Source organism: Macrobrachium nipponense, chromosome 32, assembly GCF_015104395.2.
Source record: "Macrobrachium nipponense isolate FS-2020 chromosome 32, ASM1510439v2, whole genome shotgun sequence".
NCBI classification, from domain to species: Eukaryota; Metazoa; Arthropoda; class Malacostraca; order Decapoda; family Palaemonidae; genus Macrobrachium; species Macrobrachium nipponense.
The window spans coordinates 7,706,806-7,724,978 of NC_061094.1; the positions used below are offsets into that span (position 1 = coordinate 7,706,806).

The 18,173-nt window shown below is 36.9% G+C and overlaps 1 protein-coding gene across 8 annotated transcripts in view; it reads right to left on the reverse strand.

Annotated features, from left to right (window-relative positions):
- Positions 1 to 18,173, reverse strand: part of LOC135207200 (daf-12-interacting protein 1-like) — a 645,343-nt gene that overhangs the window by 499,318 nt on the left and 127,852 nt on the right. Inside the window, exon 2 of one of the 8 annotated variants that reach the window (XM_064238785.1) lies at positions 14,868 to 15,579. The exons of the other annotated variants lie outside the window; for them this stretch is intronic. Within the exon in view, the coding sequence (XP_064094855.1) occupies positions 14,868 to 14,873 (6 nt within the window). The 5' untranslated portion in view covers positions 14,874 to 15,579. The remainder of the gene's footprint in view (positions 1 to 14,867; positions 15,580 to 18,173) is intronic. 8 annotated transcript variants of the gene reach the window in all.

Below are 18,173 nucleotides of genomic sequence, written 5' to 3' on the forward strand. Positions count from 1 at the left end.
GTATCCTATTTCTCTTGTGATCTTTTTACACACACACACACACACACACACACACACACAAACCATTGGAAGGGAATGAAATTTCTAGGTTTTCAAAGGCCGAAGCGCTGGAACATAGCTATGTGGTCATTCAGAGCTGAAAGAGAGGCTGTGAGTATAAAGGTTTAAAAGTGTAACAGGAGGAAAACATCGCAGTTGAACTATGAAACAATTGTTAAAAGAGGGTGGATAGCATGATGGGGGAAAAAAATGAGTATAAATGGAGGTGGTACATTAAAAAAAAATTGAAATGGGTTGCAGAAGGGCCGAATGGACGCTGCTAATAACCTTAAGTAATACCTACAGCACTATCTCCCTAAAGGGAAAAACGCCCATTGATACATATTCTCAACAGACTAATAAACTCATCTGGTAATTTTTTCTAAACGTAGGAGGTACCACGCAACATCCAAGAATCAAATTGTCGTATTTTGTATGACTATCTTTCTAAGGTGGAATTTCCATTTAGAATCATCAGACAGACTAATGAATGAAGGGTACTTCGCTACATGTTGACTTGAAATAAACCTATGATCTAGCTAATAAAACTATTAATAAAAATAATAAAACAAAAGCTTCATGGGCATGACGTGCAACCTTTAAAACCTTCCAAAGAATTCAAAGGAATTCCAGTTTATTATTGATAAAGGAAAATACTGCAATGACACTGCAACAATCGAAATCACATGACAAGGGAGAATCGGTGGGTTCACAAAGTGCTGTCTTTCGTTGCATGTAACTTTGCACTGACCAACCCAATTCCCTCGAGCAAGGACATCTCCGTTTCAATCGGCAACTCTCCTTGAATAGAGGTTGACTGGTTCCGAAATCTTAATTTTAGTTTTTTTCATATTAAGTTGCATTAGTAATTGTCCGAAGATGATAAACCTCTGGCTATTCAACACATGCCTGAGCAAAGTATTGTTGTGAATTCAGAGAGAGAGAGAGAGAGAGAGAGAGAGAGAGAGAGAGAGAAAGAGAGAGAGAGAGAATTACTTGTTTATTGAAACTGGCGTCTAAACACCTCAGATTATTGAACGCCTACTAAATTAAATAGGAAACTAAAATTAAATAATAGTGTAAAAGGAGTTTCATACAATCTTTATAAATATATATAAACATAAATATATTATAAATCATATCTGTTCAAATATATTATCCATACATACATATACTTTACATGTATACGATCTAAGAGAGAGAGAGAGAGAGAGAGAGAGAGAGAGAGAGAGAGAGAGAGACCTTACCTTACAGACCTTACAGTTCGTTCGGGTTGCCCCAGGTCCCTCAGTGTGAGGCGCCTCTAATGTCTACCAGAGAGTTGCTAGTACATCTTCCGGTATATTTTGCATCTTCCAATCTTGGATGGTCTGGGATGCAGTTTAGATATTTGTCGAGCTTATTCTTAAACACATCTACGCTCACTCCTGATATATTCCTCAGATGAGCTGGCAACGCATTGAATAGACGCTGCATTATCGATGCGGTGGGCGTAGTGGATTAATGTCTGTGTGCTTTTGCCTTATTTTTCCTGGTATAGTTTTGGGCAATATTAATCTACCTCTGCTTGCTCTTTCTGATATTTTTAGTTCCATGATATTTTTCTGTTATTCCTTCTATCTGTTTCCATGCCTGAATTATCATGTAGCGTTTCTCTTCTCCTTTCTAGACTATATAATTTTAAGGATTGTAGTTCTTTCCCAGTAGTCTAGGTCCTTAACTTCTTCTATTCTAGCTGTAAAGGACCTTTGTACACTCTCTATTTGTGCAATATCCTTTTGATAGTGTGGGTACCATATCATATTGCAATATTCAAGTGGACTACGAACATATGTTTTATAAAGCATAATCATGTGTTCAGCTTTTCTTGTTTTGAAGTGCCGTACAAAACAATTCATTTTTGCTTTACATTTTGCCAACAGAATTGCTATTTGATCATTGCATAACATGTTCTATTCATCATCACACCAAGGTCTTAACTGCTTCCTTATTTGTGATTGCCTCATTATTAGGTCCCCTATATGCATATAGCTTTCCTTCTCTGTCTCCATAATTTATTGATTCAAATTTATCAGAGTTAAATACATCCTATTTACTCTGCCCAATCATATATTCTTTGTTAAGGTCTCTTGTAGAGCGTTCCTATCTTCATCACAAGTAATTTCTCACTTATTCTTGTGTCATCAGCGAAACTACTCACTACCGAATCCTTAACATTACTGTCTATGTCTTCAATCATAATAACAAACAATATTGCAGCTAGCACCGTACCTTGTGGCACACGGATATTACCTTGGTTTCATCCGATTTCATCGTTTGCAATACTATCTGTTTTCTGTTGTGTAAAAATTCTTTTAACCTCTTCCTACTTTATCTACGATATTGTGTTTTCTAATTTTCTTTGCTAATATATTAGGTCTACTTTGTCAAAAGCTTTTGCAAAGTCTAGATAAAACCACATCTGTTTCATTTCCGCTTTTCATATTTTTGAATATGTTCTCACGGTGGACTAACAGTTGGGTTTGTGTACTTTTTCCGGGTACGAAAGTGTTGTCCTATATAAACAAATTATTTTTTATTAAATGTCTCATAATATTTTTGTTCTTCATTACCCTTTCATACACTTTCATAATATGTGATGTTAGACTCACAGGCCTATAATTACTTGCCTCTAGTCTTGATCCACTTTTGAAAGTAGGGGTGATATATGCTAATTTGTGCTCATCATAAATCTTGCCTGTATCACACTTTGTCTTAATAATATTGCAAGTGGCTTTGCGATAGAATGAACTACTTTCTTTAACAAAATAGCAGGGACTCCATCCGGCCTGCAGCAGCTCCATTTCCTAATTTCATTAATTGCCTGCACAATATCAGCTTCATAATTTCTATGTCAGCTAAATATTCACTATTTTTCTTCCCTTACTTCTATATCATTATCTTCATTATCTATTCTAGGGGTGAATTCTCTCTTATATCGTTCTGCCAGTATGTTGCAAATTTCCTTTTTTTCATTCGTTAATCTCCCTTCAATTCTCAGAGGGCCTATTTCTATTCTTCTTTTATTCATCTTCTTCGCATATGAGTATAATAGTTTTGGGGAGGGTTTTGCTTGATATTTAATAGGGTTTTTTCTTCCAAGTCCGTTTTTCATTTTCTTTTGATTGTATAATCTTTTGTTCTGCATTTTCTATCTTACTTTTTAGTTCTATAACTTTCCATGCATTTTTTTCTTTGCAAGACCTTTTTTCCACTTTCTGATTTTCTGGAACAAGATCCTTCTGTCTCTTGGGTATGCATGAATGATGTTTACTTTTCTTCTTCGGTATATATTTTTCCACTATTTTCTCCAATATTTTATATAATATCTCGTATTTACCCTTATTGTCATACTTTACGAAAATGTTATCCCAATCTTTGTTTAATTCTTCATTAATTTCTGACCATTTTATATTTTACTGTAGAAGTGTATTTTCCATATACTTCCCACTTTTTCATTTCTTGCTTATCTCTATTTTCACTTGCTGTTTGGAATGAACTGTTAATTCTATGACATTACTATGGTCTGAAATACTCGCATTATAAACTATTATTTCTTTAACATAATTCATCTCGTTCACAAATACTAGGTCTAAAGTATTTTCCTTTCTTGTTGGCAGGTGATTTATTTGTTGAATGTTGTATTCTAGTAGCATATCTAATAGCTTTTCAAATTGCCATCTTATCTTCTGCACTACTATTATCTCTCTTTTTAATATGTATAAGTACAACCACAATCTCCTATTCGTTCTTTCCCATTCTACGAAAGGAAAGTTGAAGTCACCAGATAGGAGAATAGTCCAGTCCTTGTGATTTCTACATATATCATCCAATTTCAATTATTAAGTCAAACTCTTTAGTATTAGGAGGTCTATATATTACTATGTCATCAATTTTTCAGATTCAAATTCTACCGCTATTAGTTCACATCTGAGTTACTATATTTCTCATATATTTTTCCTTGTTTTTTGTCTTTCCCATATATTGCGGTTCCCCCTGATTCCTATTTTTTCTATCTGATCTATAAGTTTGGAACCCTTTTATTTGATCATCATTCCCAGTCTCTTGGGAATATCCAGGTTTCACTTATATTCATTATATCTATTTTCTTTTGTCATTTTGGGTTAGTTCTTCTAAGTACTCTATTTTCTTTTTGAGTTACTCGTAACTAAACCTGCTGCGCATTCAATCACTATGATGGTTTGCGTGTTTTTCTCCATTGCATTTAATACTGGTAGTAATAAGGATTTTCCCATGTCTCTTCCTGTTCTGGTATGTTGTTCTTTTTTTCATTTCCAGAAATTCTGACATTAAAAATCCAACTTTTCCTAATATTTGATCTTCCTTCATCATAATTATTCATTTGTGCTGAATCTGCAATTTTCTCCGTTTCTGCAATATCCTCTTGCATAATAAATACAGTTATTATCTCTTGAGTAGAATTCGGAGCTGATGCTTTGAAATTTTTTGCTGACACCTCTGCATATCTCATTGGTGGTTTGCTTTTCTCTTACCTGATATTCTTGATTTCTCTCTTTTATTTGTTTCTTTCTTATTTGGATTTTATTACTTGGTTGGTTATTTATTTGATTATGATTCATGGCTACAGGGTGCATATATTTGCATTTTTTGTCGAACTTACATCCTTTTCCTTCTTTTAGGTTTTTACATATTTTTTGGATGCAGATCTCTGCAATCATCCCCATATACATCTAAGTATGCACATTTACCATATATTTCATAGTTTTGACATATCTTAGGATGTTTGTAGTAACATCTTTCTCCAAATCTGCAATTCCCTCTTTTCAAAGGTTGCAGATTTTGTCTTTCTTGTCTATTTTTTCCTCTTTCCCGTCATTGTGTAGATCCTGGTAGAGCCTTCTTCGGGATTTGCTTTTCTGTTGTCATATCGTAATTTATTTCTTCGTAGGTATGCTTGCTTTATTGCCTCATATGTAGTATCAATGGAGGTATCTCTGGCATCCATAACTTTTATCCTTGTTCTTTGTTTTTGTCCTTATTTTTTTTACTGTCATTTCATTTTGTTTACTTCTCTTCCGTTTTCCTCTTCTTCTTTTTCTTCTTCTTCTTCCTTCCTCTCTTCTTCTTATCCTCAACTATTTGTACATTCAATCTTGATTTAATAACATTGTCTATCCATGATAGACATGTTGAACAAAAAATTCTTGTATCTTTTCTCAAATCTTGTATTACCTCAGCACACTGTGGATGGGTCGGAATGTTGCATGCAGCACATTTTCTGATTAGGTTTTGTGGATTGACTATGCTATACCAAACCTTACACAGTTTGCATGCTTTTGGCATTCTTTTCCTAATGCATCAATTAGGATATTCACAAGATTCACCTTATTCATTTCTTTGTCGGAATATGTTGGTTTATGTATATTTTCTTTATGAGTCTCTGACCACTTGGATTTTATTTGGAACTTCTTCAATTATTTTCAAGATGTTTCATTAGATTTGTTCCAGTTTGAAGGATTATATCCTTCTAATATATCTATGAATGCTTTTGTATCTTTTGTTTGGACTGTTGCTGATTTCATAGATGAGAAATGCCAGTTCCCTTCCTGCTACCTCATCGTATTGCGAATCTGCTAAACACGCCAAATTACGCCACCTCTTCCCGCAGTTGGAACTTACTGCCATCTTGTTCTGATTATAGTATTACACTTGATAAACTAACTTAGAAGACGCTTTATCCTACTATTTTCACACTAATCTTATCACGATAGTTCACGAACACTTCTAGATATTTCTCAAATTCTAGTCGTATGTTAAACTGTGATATCTGTGATTAATCTGACTTCACGCGGGTACGTCTCACCAAGCAAGATGGCTACTACGAGAGAGAGAGAGAGAGAGAGAGAGAGAGAGAGAGAGAGAGAGAGAGAGAGAGAGAGAGAGAGAGAGAGAGACACTAAATTACTTGTTTATTGAAACTGGCGTCACAACGCCTAGATTATTGAAGGCCTACTGAAATTAAATAGGAAACTAAAAATAAATAATCAAATAACTTCAATAGGAGTTTCATATAATATACATAAATGTATATAAACATATATATTATATTATAAATCACACCTGTTCAAACATATTATCCATAGATACATATACTTTATATGTATACGATCTATGAGAGAGAGAGAGAGAGAGAGAGAGAGAGAGAGAGAGAGAGAGAGAGAGAGAGAGAGAGAGAGAGAGATCATCGGAACAATTAAACTGAGGTAAGGAAGAACAATAAATCTCGTTCTGTATAATATGACCAAGAGAATGCCGGCAAGAGAATAGCAGTAAAAACACACCATATGGGATGAATCACTTTTGTGAGAGCCATCTGGTTGCTAGCAGTATATATACGCCTAACATGAAATCGTCGCAGCTATAATGTAAAAAATGAAGTCACAAGTCCAGGTTGGAACTGACATCTTGGTTATTCGTATACATAAAGAGGCATACAGACAGGGAACTCGCATTTCATTCGAAAAAATATGATTTCTAACAGGGATCACAAAAACCTATAAAATAAAGTTAAAGGCAGTGGAATTTAACAAGGCATGATCCGACCTCCAGGTTACCCGGGGTGCGTGCTAAAATCTACTGTCAAATGGAGGATTGTTTCACCAACGAAAAGTAAAATAAACACGCATATTTTATCAGAAATTATTTTTCTGTGTTGTTTGACATGCACATTATTTATTTTTTGACATTCTCATTCTTATAAATAAATCATAAACATTCCCTATCCTAAAATTCTGTATCTTCAACTAAAACGCGAAACAACCTTTTTTTCAGACCTTTTTAGGCTTTCTACAACCACCGACCCCTCCTCCCTACCCCCCAGCTCCAACAACGACAAAGTAGTTTGTAGGCTTACTCCCCGAGTAAACGAAATGACAGTCGTTACTTCTATGAGGTAAACAGACGGCGAACTTACTTTTCATTCGAAGATATTTGATACTAAAAGGGTACCACAAAAACTATGAAAAAAGATTACATGCAATGGAATTTAACACTATTAAAAAATTATGCAGATATTTCTAAAGAGCGAAATTAAAATACCAAACAATATCATCTACGTCGTTGGGAGACGAGGTCGCAACCAATAAAAACATGCAAATATAAATAAATTAATAAATACAACTAGAAAACATCCACGTCAGCTGAGAGAAGAGTGAAGCTATTCCGAAAGACCATGGCTATTCCAGAGGCCCTCCCTCCCCATCCCCTCCCCCCCCAGAAGACAACCCATGACCGATGAATGATGGAAATTCGAACTTGGCCACCCCTACCGCGTGGTCACTTGGACGACCTACGACCCCCCCCTACCCCTCTCCCCCGAAACCCATTTACAATGACACAACAGCTCACGAGTGCTTGATGACTCCTCTTAATCGTGCAACGAATGGCCACTATCCAACTTGATGTCGTCGGCGCACACAGCAGTCGGTGCAATCAAACGTTCCCAAAAGATCAATTCTGGGGATTGCAGGCCGTAGGTTACGGGCTGCTCTATGAGCAAGAGCCCGTGCTGGCATAAGGCCGCCTAATCTAAAACAACAACAACAACCACCGTAAGAAATGTACTTGACAGTTTCCCCAAGACAAACCAAATACATTTAACCGTTTATAGACTTGACATCTTTTTTTATTTGGCAATATTATATTTATAAAAATGTTGCACTTAAATGCAAGATGAACAACCTGATATTGTCACTGACGAAAGTTGATCAAATTACGACCTATGACGCCTTATTTCACTCATTATTCGCCACTATATGGTAAAAATACTTTTAAGTCTTGGCGACTTGGACAAGTCCCTACGATCTGATTCACTCGGTTTAATAACCGCACCCAATGGGCAGAACACACCGAAATTCACTTCCCGACGGGTGATACCAGCTAAAATTTATGCATGACATGGTGTATGACCCTCGTCACTCAGGGGCCAGGAAGGTGAGAGAGAATGACAATGAGGCTCCTTTGACAAGACGTATACGAAACGAAATGGGAAAAAGACGTGCAATGAAACTTAAGTGGAATATACATGGCAACTACTAAGACTTCTGCATTCAGTGAAAATGATTTAACAGATTAGAGCGAAAAATGACTATTATTGAATGGACTCTAGGGGGAAAATATTAGCCGTTGACGTTGCAGAAACAAACAAACCACTTTTGACGGGTGGTGTGGTGTGGGGTGGGTTGACTACACCTACTCTGAAAGAAAATGATATCCCTGCGGGTTAGTCATGTATATACCCTTCAAGACTTCTTTCCCAAACTCGCCATATCTGCAGTACACGCATCAAACAATTTCCTGTTTTGAATCTGAGGCGAAACTCCAGGGACAAAAAAACGGTACGTGCACGAGTTACGTCATCGTGTGGGCGTGAGGGTGGCTGGTAAGGCGACCTAGAAGCTCAGTTTATATACAGCAATGAGCACAAATGAGCGAGAGAGCGAGCAAGCAAAGAAGAGACGACGCACGATGCTCACATACCATAAGTGTGTTGTGGGAGGCGAACGAAAGCCCATTCCTCGGCCAAGTGTGAAAATAGCCGAGTTTTATGCCCTCTGCAGCATCTGATTACCTCAGGTCACCTTCCGTTTGTCTCCTTTGGGTTTGTTGTCAATCGAGAAGTTCTGTATTGCAACAGATACGTGCTATGTTCATGGCCAGTCAGATGCATATTACTTCCGCCCTTCAAGATGCAATGACATGAAACGCCCAAAATTATTTTAAGAAAAGCCACCAAAAGTCTGCTTTATGAATTCTAACCCCTTCGGTATTCATTGTTACCTTCCCTACTCTCTCTCTCTCTCTCTCTCTCTCTCTCTCTCTCTCTCTCTCTCTCTCTCTCTCTCTCTCTCTCTCAAGACAGTGCTTCCTAGAACACAGGATTCACACTTCGTAACTTTCCTTAATGCTTTTTTTCTTCCTTTGCAGAGCACTCCAGAATTATTTCTGTTGCCATTACCTTTCTTTTTTCTGGATGGTAATTTAAACCAACCTTCATTTAGTGGCGTCAGCCACTATAATGCAAGGGAGCTCTGTCTTATATGGATGAGAGATAATAAGCATATTGTATGTATGTATGTATATATATATATATATATATATATATATATATATATATATATATATATATATATATATATAAAATAAGAGAGAAAGAGAAGGGAAGCTTAATTTTACAATAGTTTCCACACAAATCTTTATAAGCCTGTGATCAGATGTTGCAGCAAATATTTGCAACTAGCTTTCTACTATGCTAATCATTAACAGCTGCAAAGGAAGTCTAGAAGTATGCTACCATTATTTCATATGCCTGATCGGTTTCTTAGCCTTATCCTTATGAAGTACAAAATCACAACGCCCCGATAAGAAAGGCCTCTCATCCACTGACACAATCCTATTTCAACTGAAAGATGGGACCCTCAAGTTAAACTGCACGACTTATTAGCCTCAAGAAATCACACAGTGTCGTGGTCAGGTAGACGGCGATGTCTTTACTTAGTTACAAGCAGCCTGAGAGAGCACATCAGGCTAACATGGCTCTACTCTGAACCTGTGTGACCACTGCCTTTAATTAGGATCGTGATCAATTTAATATGTCACCATATAATGGCATAGATGAGCCCAAAACAGGAAAATAAGACATGATCCTCCTTTAGCAGTTAATAATAATAATAATGATCCTCTTTTCTGGTTATTATTATTTCTTATTATTAAAAAAAAACGAACCCTATACATATGAAACAAGCCCACAGGCGCCACCGATTCGAAATTCAAGCTCTAAAAGAATAAAGTGTTCATTTGTACGAAGTATCAGAAGGTAATGGGAAATACACAAAAATGAGGAGTTTTAGAAAATATAAAATAAATTAACATAAGTTACACACTAATAACTGTCATCAATTTGAAAGGCATCAGTCATCTTCTAGGTAGACACTTGCTGCACCAATTGCCAGCCTAGCAATGATTTTTTTTCCATTAGTAGCAACGGCACTAACTGAGGCTACCTGCTGGTCCTTGTGCTTGTGTACGAGCATTTTGCATTCAATTTCACAGCCGGGTGGCAAATTCCCGAGATGTATACTAGTCTTGCACCAGCCCCGGTTTTTTTGCCTTGCCCCTAGGTTAGGTTAGGTTAGGGTTAGGTTCTGTTAGGTTAGGTTAGTACAATTAACCAATTCGGGGGTAAGTTGGGTGTGGGATATTTTCAAGAATATTCTATGGTTAGTTTTTGAGGTCTGGCGTCCCACTTTTTCAGGGAAGGTCTATACTATAGTAGATTCACATCAACCGTGCATCTGATGTCAACGCCAGTCCCTTACGACGCTCCTGATTGGCTGTTGATATAAGCCCATCACAGGGTCTGGAACTCTCCTCAGTCTCTCGAGAGAATTCACATAGGCAGGATGTACTCGTTCCACCTCTCCTGAGGGATACTTTTGAAAGACGTATCCCTCAGGAGAAATGGAACATACATCCTGCCTATGTGACCTCTCTCGAGAGACTGAGAGTTTCCAGCCCTGTGATTGGGTTATCAACAGCCAATCAGGAGCGTCGTAAGGGACTGGCCTAGACATCAGATGCACGGTTGATGTGAATCTACGATAGTAGTACTCGGGTACAGTTCGTGAATTGCTTTAAGATGATGACTCGCACATATATCGCCACCCTTACTGCGCCCCAACTCTTCAGAGAGATGCATCTGCGGGTGAATAATTGTCCCCCCCTGGGAAGACTTTATCCAACAGTATCATTATGATTCACGACTTCGTAACATCTGTCCAGCCACAACCTTATGCCACTTTGGGGTAAAAATATTACCCAGGACATCTAGCGCCATCAATTTAAGTACTGGCTATAAGTCACAAGTCCAGATTAGCGGTTATTAGGTCCAGGGGCTGTTTTTAAAAGGAAAGCCACAATCATAAATACAGTTGTGTATCAGTGTGATTATTAGTACTGACTTATCCAAGAAAAAATCTGTTTATTTCACTGTTTTATTTTAATTATTTAATTGACGGCTATTTAAGGAGTCATACACCACTGGAAGTCGTCACTGAAAACAAATTTAAATTATTTGTTCACGCTACGCCAAATTCCAGAGGTTTTGTCAATTCACTTCAGCTGTAATGTAATCATTGTATGTTCAAGTTTAGTCACTTGCCATAGCAGAGCTCCTGCGGCTTATCAAGTTTAAATTAATGTACTGAAGAGACTGAAGTATAATATTTCTCTGCAGAAATTGTAGGTACATATTTGAAGTCGCGAGATCTCATATTTTACAACTAGACATTCTTTGCCTTACGACCTATAGTTAGGACTCAGTGATACTAAACTGACCAAGCAGCAGAAGAGAGAAAAAAAAAAAATATATATATATATATATATATATATATATATATATATATATATATAATATTATATATAAGTTATATATAATATATGCTTCAAATTTACCTGAGGTTGCATTCATGTACAAAGATAGGAAAAAAAATGAAAAAAAATCCATTACCTTAAAACAGTAAACGTTTCGGGAAAGTAGGAATTAAATAAAACTGTAGAAAAAAAAATGGCATAAATAACCGATGCAGCTAATTCGCGTTCCAGGGCCCACATGCGTCTCATTAATCCCCAAGGATCCCTCTTATCAAGACAACGTTGACCGCCGAAGGAAATTGAAAATCCCAGCGAACCAGAGCCGGGGATACGCACATGATTCTAACACTGCACATTCAATTTCCTTTTTGAATCCTTTTTTATTCATACATGCATACATACAATATATATATATATATATATATATATATATATATATATATTATAATATATATATAATATATATATATATATATATATATATATATATATATATATATATAATGTATATATATATATACTATAAGGACCTCGTTCAAACTGGATGGTATCTAGCGGAGTTATTTATTCAAAAGTCACATGCTTTCAGGGTCAAAAAGTCCCCGTTATCAAGTTTGTCCTTCAAAAGCTTGTCATTTTCTTGAATTTGGACTGGCAGCCTATCCTCAATACAGCCCTCCTCGACACAATTAAATGGCCTCGGGGAAATCTACAACCTCTTCCTATGCTAAGCCTCATTGGCGTCTTCTCAAATTCGCTGCGTTGCCATATCTTCAAAACAGTTTTCTCACATTCGCTGGGATGCCAAATCTTCAAAGCAAAGCTCACCTCTTTAATCTCTCGAGGAATGTTAATCCATTTCTGTTTACCTTCTGGTCACACCCTTTATAGTCCACGCGACAGACAACGCCACAATCTGCATGTCTTCCATACGTATGTTACATGTATAACTGAATCTCGAAAGTTTGGAACGTGATAAATGCATAAATGAAAGGTATAAGCCACGAAGGAAAGTGAAACACCGAAGTAGCTGCAAGATCTTTCGACTCAACTTCCTTTACTTGGCAGACTGACTGTCAGTCTGCTAAGTAAAGGATATTATTGAGTCGAAAGATCTTGCAGCAACTCCAGTGTTATACTTTTCCATATGATACATGTGCAATACATTTCTTGAACATTATGAAAGCAGTGTGTGTGCACTGTGTCGCAGCGTACATTCTAATACCTTTTAGTTAATAAGGTTCATATTATTCCTAAATTATACTTAATATTTTTCGTTTTTCTCTGTTATTACTTACTTATAGTTATGTATCTAACCCCAAGTCTTCTTGTTCGTATGCATTTATTTTTCCAATATAGTTTCTTATTCACCTTTAATTTTTTTCTTTTCTCTTTCCAATTGCAGCATATGGCTGTATCGTTTCCCTGGATTTTTTTTTTTACTGTTTTACTTTTTAACTTAACTTGAGAGAGAGAGAGATTTTTTCTTTTACTTGACCCATTCTTAATTCCCCGTCAGTTTACGTAAAAACATATCCTGTGAATTTTGTAATTACAAACATAAACAATATTAGTTGATTAATTACGAAATATATAATTCAATTTATTTACGAAATATCTAATCTAATTAATTTGCGAAATATCTCAGCATTCAGAAGACAATTTCCTGAGCCTGGCCATGAAGAACGCTGCGCTGCTTTGTTTATATATTTTGATTGGAGGTGACCACCACGTGAACGAATGATGTGCGTGACGGTCCTTACCCCAGGGGGAACTTACTGACTGTGACAGAGGGTCAAACACAACCCACACGGCTAAAAATCTCTGCCACATTTACATGTAAATATTATCTTAAATACTCAAGTACATCAGCAATTAACATTCTTGCATTGTGAGACCAACAGTGAAATCCTGTAGCATACATGCACTATGATGTGGGAAATTTGAGGGGACGCCGCAAATCTGAGAGAGCAATAAAGGTTGGCAACGCCTCAGCAGCGTGATCGGTATGGTCTGGGCCTGCCACCTCGGTGGCCGCGAGTTCGCTTCTAAGGTATTCCGTTGAGGTGTGAGAGATGTGCATTTCTGGTGATAGAAGTTCACTCTCGACGTTGGTCCCGCTGCTGAATAACCACTGGTTCCATGCAACGTAAAAACACCATACAACAAACAAAATGAAGGTTGGCACAGTTATAGTCAACCTCGACCCTCTCCAGCCTAAATCAAGATAAGTTATATTACAACTTTTATCTTACGGACTGCTGATAAATCGGGACAACCGTGATCTCCAAGCCGGACAAGGAATCCGACAAAATAATCTCTTTCTTATCGTCACCTATGCCGATTTTAAATTAATAATAATTCATTGGATCACTGTATTTTACAAAATTTTGCTGAATATCTTCCAGGGTAAATGATGCAAAGTTAAACTTTACATCCTTTACCGACGAAGATATTTAAACTATCCTGCTTTTAACTGATCCAACTGCCTGGGAACACTATACATATCGAAGCCTTCCTTAACCTACCTAAGGCACTCTGGGTGTCGTGGCTAACCTAGCTGAGGTTCATTCCTAACAAATTCAAGTGACGACTGTTTATTTTCGTCAGTATATATTTTTATACTAGTCGTAAACCGTAGTTATATGAACACTTACTGCCACTCGCCGAGGTCTAACCTACACTAGGCTAACCATGAGCATAACAGAAACATCAACCAAGCTCTTTGCTAAAGAATTCTGAGCTACAGCCATAAAGGCGTTGTTCAGTTCTCACAAAATATCAATCTACCGATTGAGTGGCCAATCAACCCTTCAGGTTGATAACTTTGACGTAGAACCACTTAGGAAACATTCATGGGTTCTCAGAATTTTAGTTCAACCTGTAGGAGATTGATTTTGTTCCCCAGCTACACAGGCTAGGTTCAACGTTCGCGAAATTGATCAATCAATACTTTTCATCAAACCACAAAGGATATGTTCACTGCTCACTTCATAACCATCCAAAACCCAGCCTTCGGGTGCCAGATTTTGTTCTAGAACCCTATAGGCTATATGTCCACTTCTCGAAAAAAAAATCGAACAAACATAACCTTTCGGTGATTAATTTGGTTGAAAACGTAAATAGGGTGAGTTCTTTGATCACAGAAACTCAATCAAGCTCTTTAGGGAATAATTCTGATCCAAGAACACTTGGGTTAGTTTTGTGCTCATAAAATATCCTCGGGATTTCACTTAGCCCCGGGACCCAGCAGGCTACAATGAAGCACCTCTCAAACAATCCAGCACACACTATAAAAACAATAACACTTTCATCTTAGCCAAAAGGCCGAAAAGCGATGACGCTCCCATAACCCCAATTAGCAAGGACGTACTCACCTCCATTCCATTCGACCCTCGGATCGTCGGGGGCGGGGGGCAGGGGGTGGAGAGGGACCACACAGCACTGCACGATTGAATCTCAAACGAGGTCAGCCATCGTCGATCGGTCGTTTACGTAAAAGGAGGTTGATTCCACCTCCTGTCTTTAGGGCATGACCTCAGTACCTCGGACGCAGAAAGGGTACGAGGAACGATCTCCTCGACGAGGTAGGACAGGAGGAAGGAAGGACAGAGACAGGGACGAGGAGTGTGTGTGGTGTGTATGGCACTCACTCTTTCCCACACACTACCCTGCTCTCCTCACATGAAACAGGGCCTCGCCACACTCACGATTAGAGGCAGTTAAGACCACCATCCAAGTCGGGGCTTTAACTCACTTGCGCCCTCTTCTCTCCTCCTCCTCCTCCTCCTCTTCTTCAGCCGCCCCCAACACAAACACACACAAACAGACGCACGCACTCACTCACGCACGCTCGACTGCACTTCTCGAGAGGCAAACGGTGATATTATTAACTTCGAGAAGTTGCAGCCACGACTGCGCAGAGCTTTCTTGATTTCCTTGTCGTTTAATGTATCGTTTATTTGCAATACCTTCTGGCATTTACAAATAAGTGTCACTCATCAGTATTTTCATTCAGGTTCAGTGTCATCTCTCTTGCATCAGTGCAAAGCAGCACTGACAGTCTCTTTTACACCATTACATTTTCACCTACGAAGAAAAGAAGACATAGATGGGTGGCGGTTATTAAGCTGTTATGAAGGTCAGGCAGATTTGGTGTCAACCAAGACACTGACCTCTATGAGATGACGCAACATTAATGATAAAAAAAGGAACTTAAACAATGCATATTCATTAAATGTTAAAAGTATTTTGGCACGTTGTTAACTTCTTGGATTTAAAGGCATTTTTGCTTATAACATGTAAAAAATACCTCTATTTCTGAAACTTTTTTTCTGGACTCTATATGCCACGGATATAAAAGGACACTAAAATGTATATGCATATATATATATAATACATATATATATGTATTTATATATATATATATATATATATTAATATTATATATATATATATATATATATATATATATATAATATATATATATATATTTACATATAATTATATATTATTAATTAATATATATATTATATATATCAATATTATATTATATATCTATATATCTATATATATATATATATATATATATATATATATATATACTATATAGGCCAGCGAGGGGTAGCCACGAACGTGGGTTTTGCTCGCTATCCACATTCATTCTCATTCTCTGCCCTGACTTTGACCCTCTGAAGTCGAATGACTACTGTGTGCCAAATTTAATGCTGTAAGGCTAATAAAAGCCTACATATTAATGGCTACCATGCCTATGAACGTAACCTTGGGACTTAACACTCACACAAACTTTGAATCACTTTTTCACTTTGGATTCGAGGTTCAAAGATTAGCAAACTATCTTGAAGTAATGGTGTGAATATTGTGTGAAAATACAAATAAGAATGCGACTTTGGTGAACTGATTTGAATTGAATTGAACTGAATATAGAATTTAGACCAAAGGCCAAGCACTGGGACCTATGAGGTCATACGGCTTAAACGGCAATTTCCGTTTCAGCGCCGAATGACCTCATAGGTCCCAGCGCTTGGCCTTAGACATAAATTCTATATTCTTCGATTCTGTCCACGACTGAGCTGGCAAATGAAGCTCGCTACCTTTATCTCATAAGGGATCTTTGGAATAGATATTCTCAGGCTAAAAATCCTGTCCTTAAGTACAACATGAGAGTGATAAGTTCACATTTGTAGCGTGATTGTTCTGTAAGCATAAACATTGAATCTATGATGGATGTTATGAACAGACATATATCTGAGAATATATATATATATATATATATATATATATATATATATATAATATATATATCTGTATGATATATATATATGTCAGGAGTATATGTATAATGTAAATCTTATTGTACATACAAATACATACATTCAAACACATACAAACATATTTCCAGCAACAGGAACTAAAACTATTTCTGAAAACCTCTCTTGACAAATCCACTCACTCACTAACTAAGATTTGAGACTGCCACAGTATATATTACAATTACCTCTTTCATTAAGAGAGGCGATACTAATCCCACTGGGAGATTTATAGCTGCGCGGATTAAGACAAAGCGCCCGGTGCCGACTCCTAATGAGTCCAGAAAGGGGTGGATTTACGACAGTCTTGGAACGACTGATGCTCTAATTAATAATGATTGCCCCCCCCCTCGTCTTATCTTATATATGTGTGTGTATATATATATATACATATATATATATATATATATATATATATATATATATATATATATATATATATATATATAGGCCCATTAAAACACTCTGGCTTAAAGCTAAGGACTATATATTTCGGTGGACTAACTCCCACCCTTATCAAGTATAGGAGTCAGTCCACCGAAATATAGTCCTTATATAGCTTTAAACCAGAGTGTTTTTGATGGGCCTTTTACACTTGAGACGTATCCTGTTTTAACAGAAGAATATATTTACATATATATATATATATATATGTGTGTGTGTGTGTGTGTCTGTCTGCACTTACCCTAAAATAAAATAAAAAATAAAAAAAATAAAAAAAACTGGTAAACAAGTGAACGCAACGAATTCCATACAACCGTCAAAATGGCATGGCAACGTATACCCCGGATACCCGATCGGTGAAGGTACTACTAGATAAAGCCTGGGATGGTGCAACGGAAGTCTTGTTGGGTTATGCAAATTCGCTGTAAACGACGAGACTCCATACGGCCACATATAAAGTAACCGGTGTTGTCCAACAAATGAGCCGCATCCAATTACGCAAGGATTTTTCGCTATTATTTTTTTTATTCTAATTTTTGTTTATTATTTTATCTCTACTCTTATTATCTTTCCCTGCGGTTCCTCCCGCGTCGAGTAAACTCCCGCACAGGCTCTTGACGCATAAATTGTTAGTGAGTCTTTTTTTTTTATGTTCATCTTTCAAGAACGAGATTGATTTGCATTTGCAAATTTATTAACCTGCAAACACAGACACTCAACAGGTTGCGAGAGACGGTCAATTCCATCTTTTCATCATATTGCATTTGCATCATATCATTAATCATTCATAAGTCACTTTTTTATGTCAAAATTGATACTCAAAAACTCGTCAGCGCATGACAACGAAAATATACATTCTACATGAAATACACATAGAAATATATATATATATATATATATATATATATA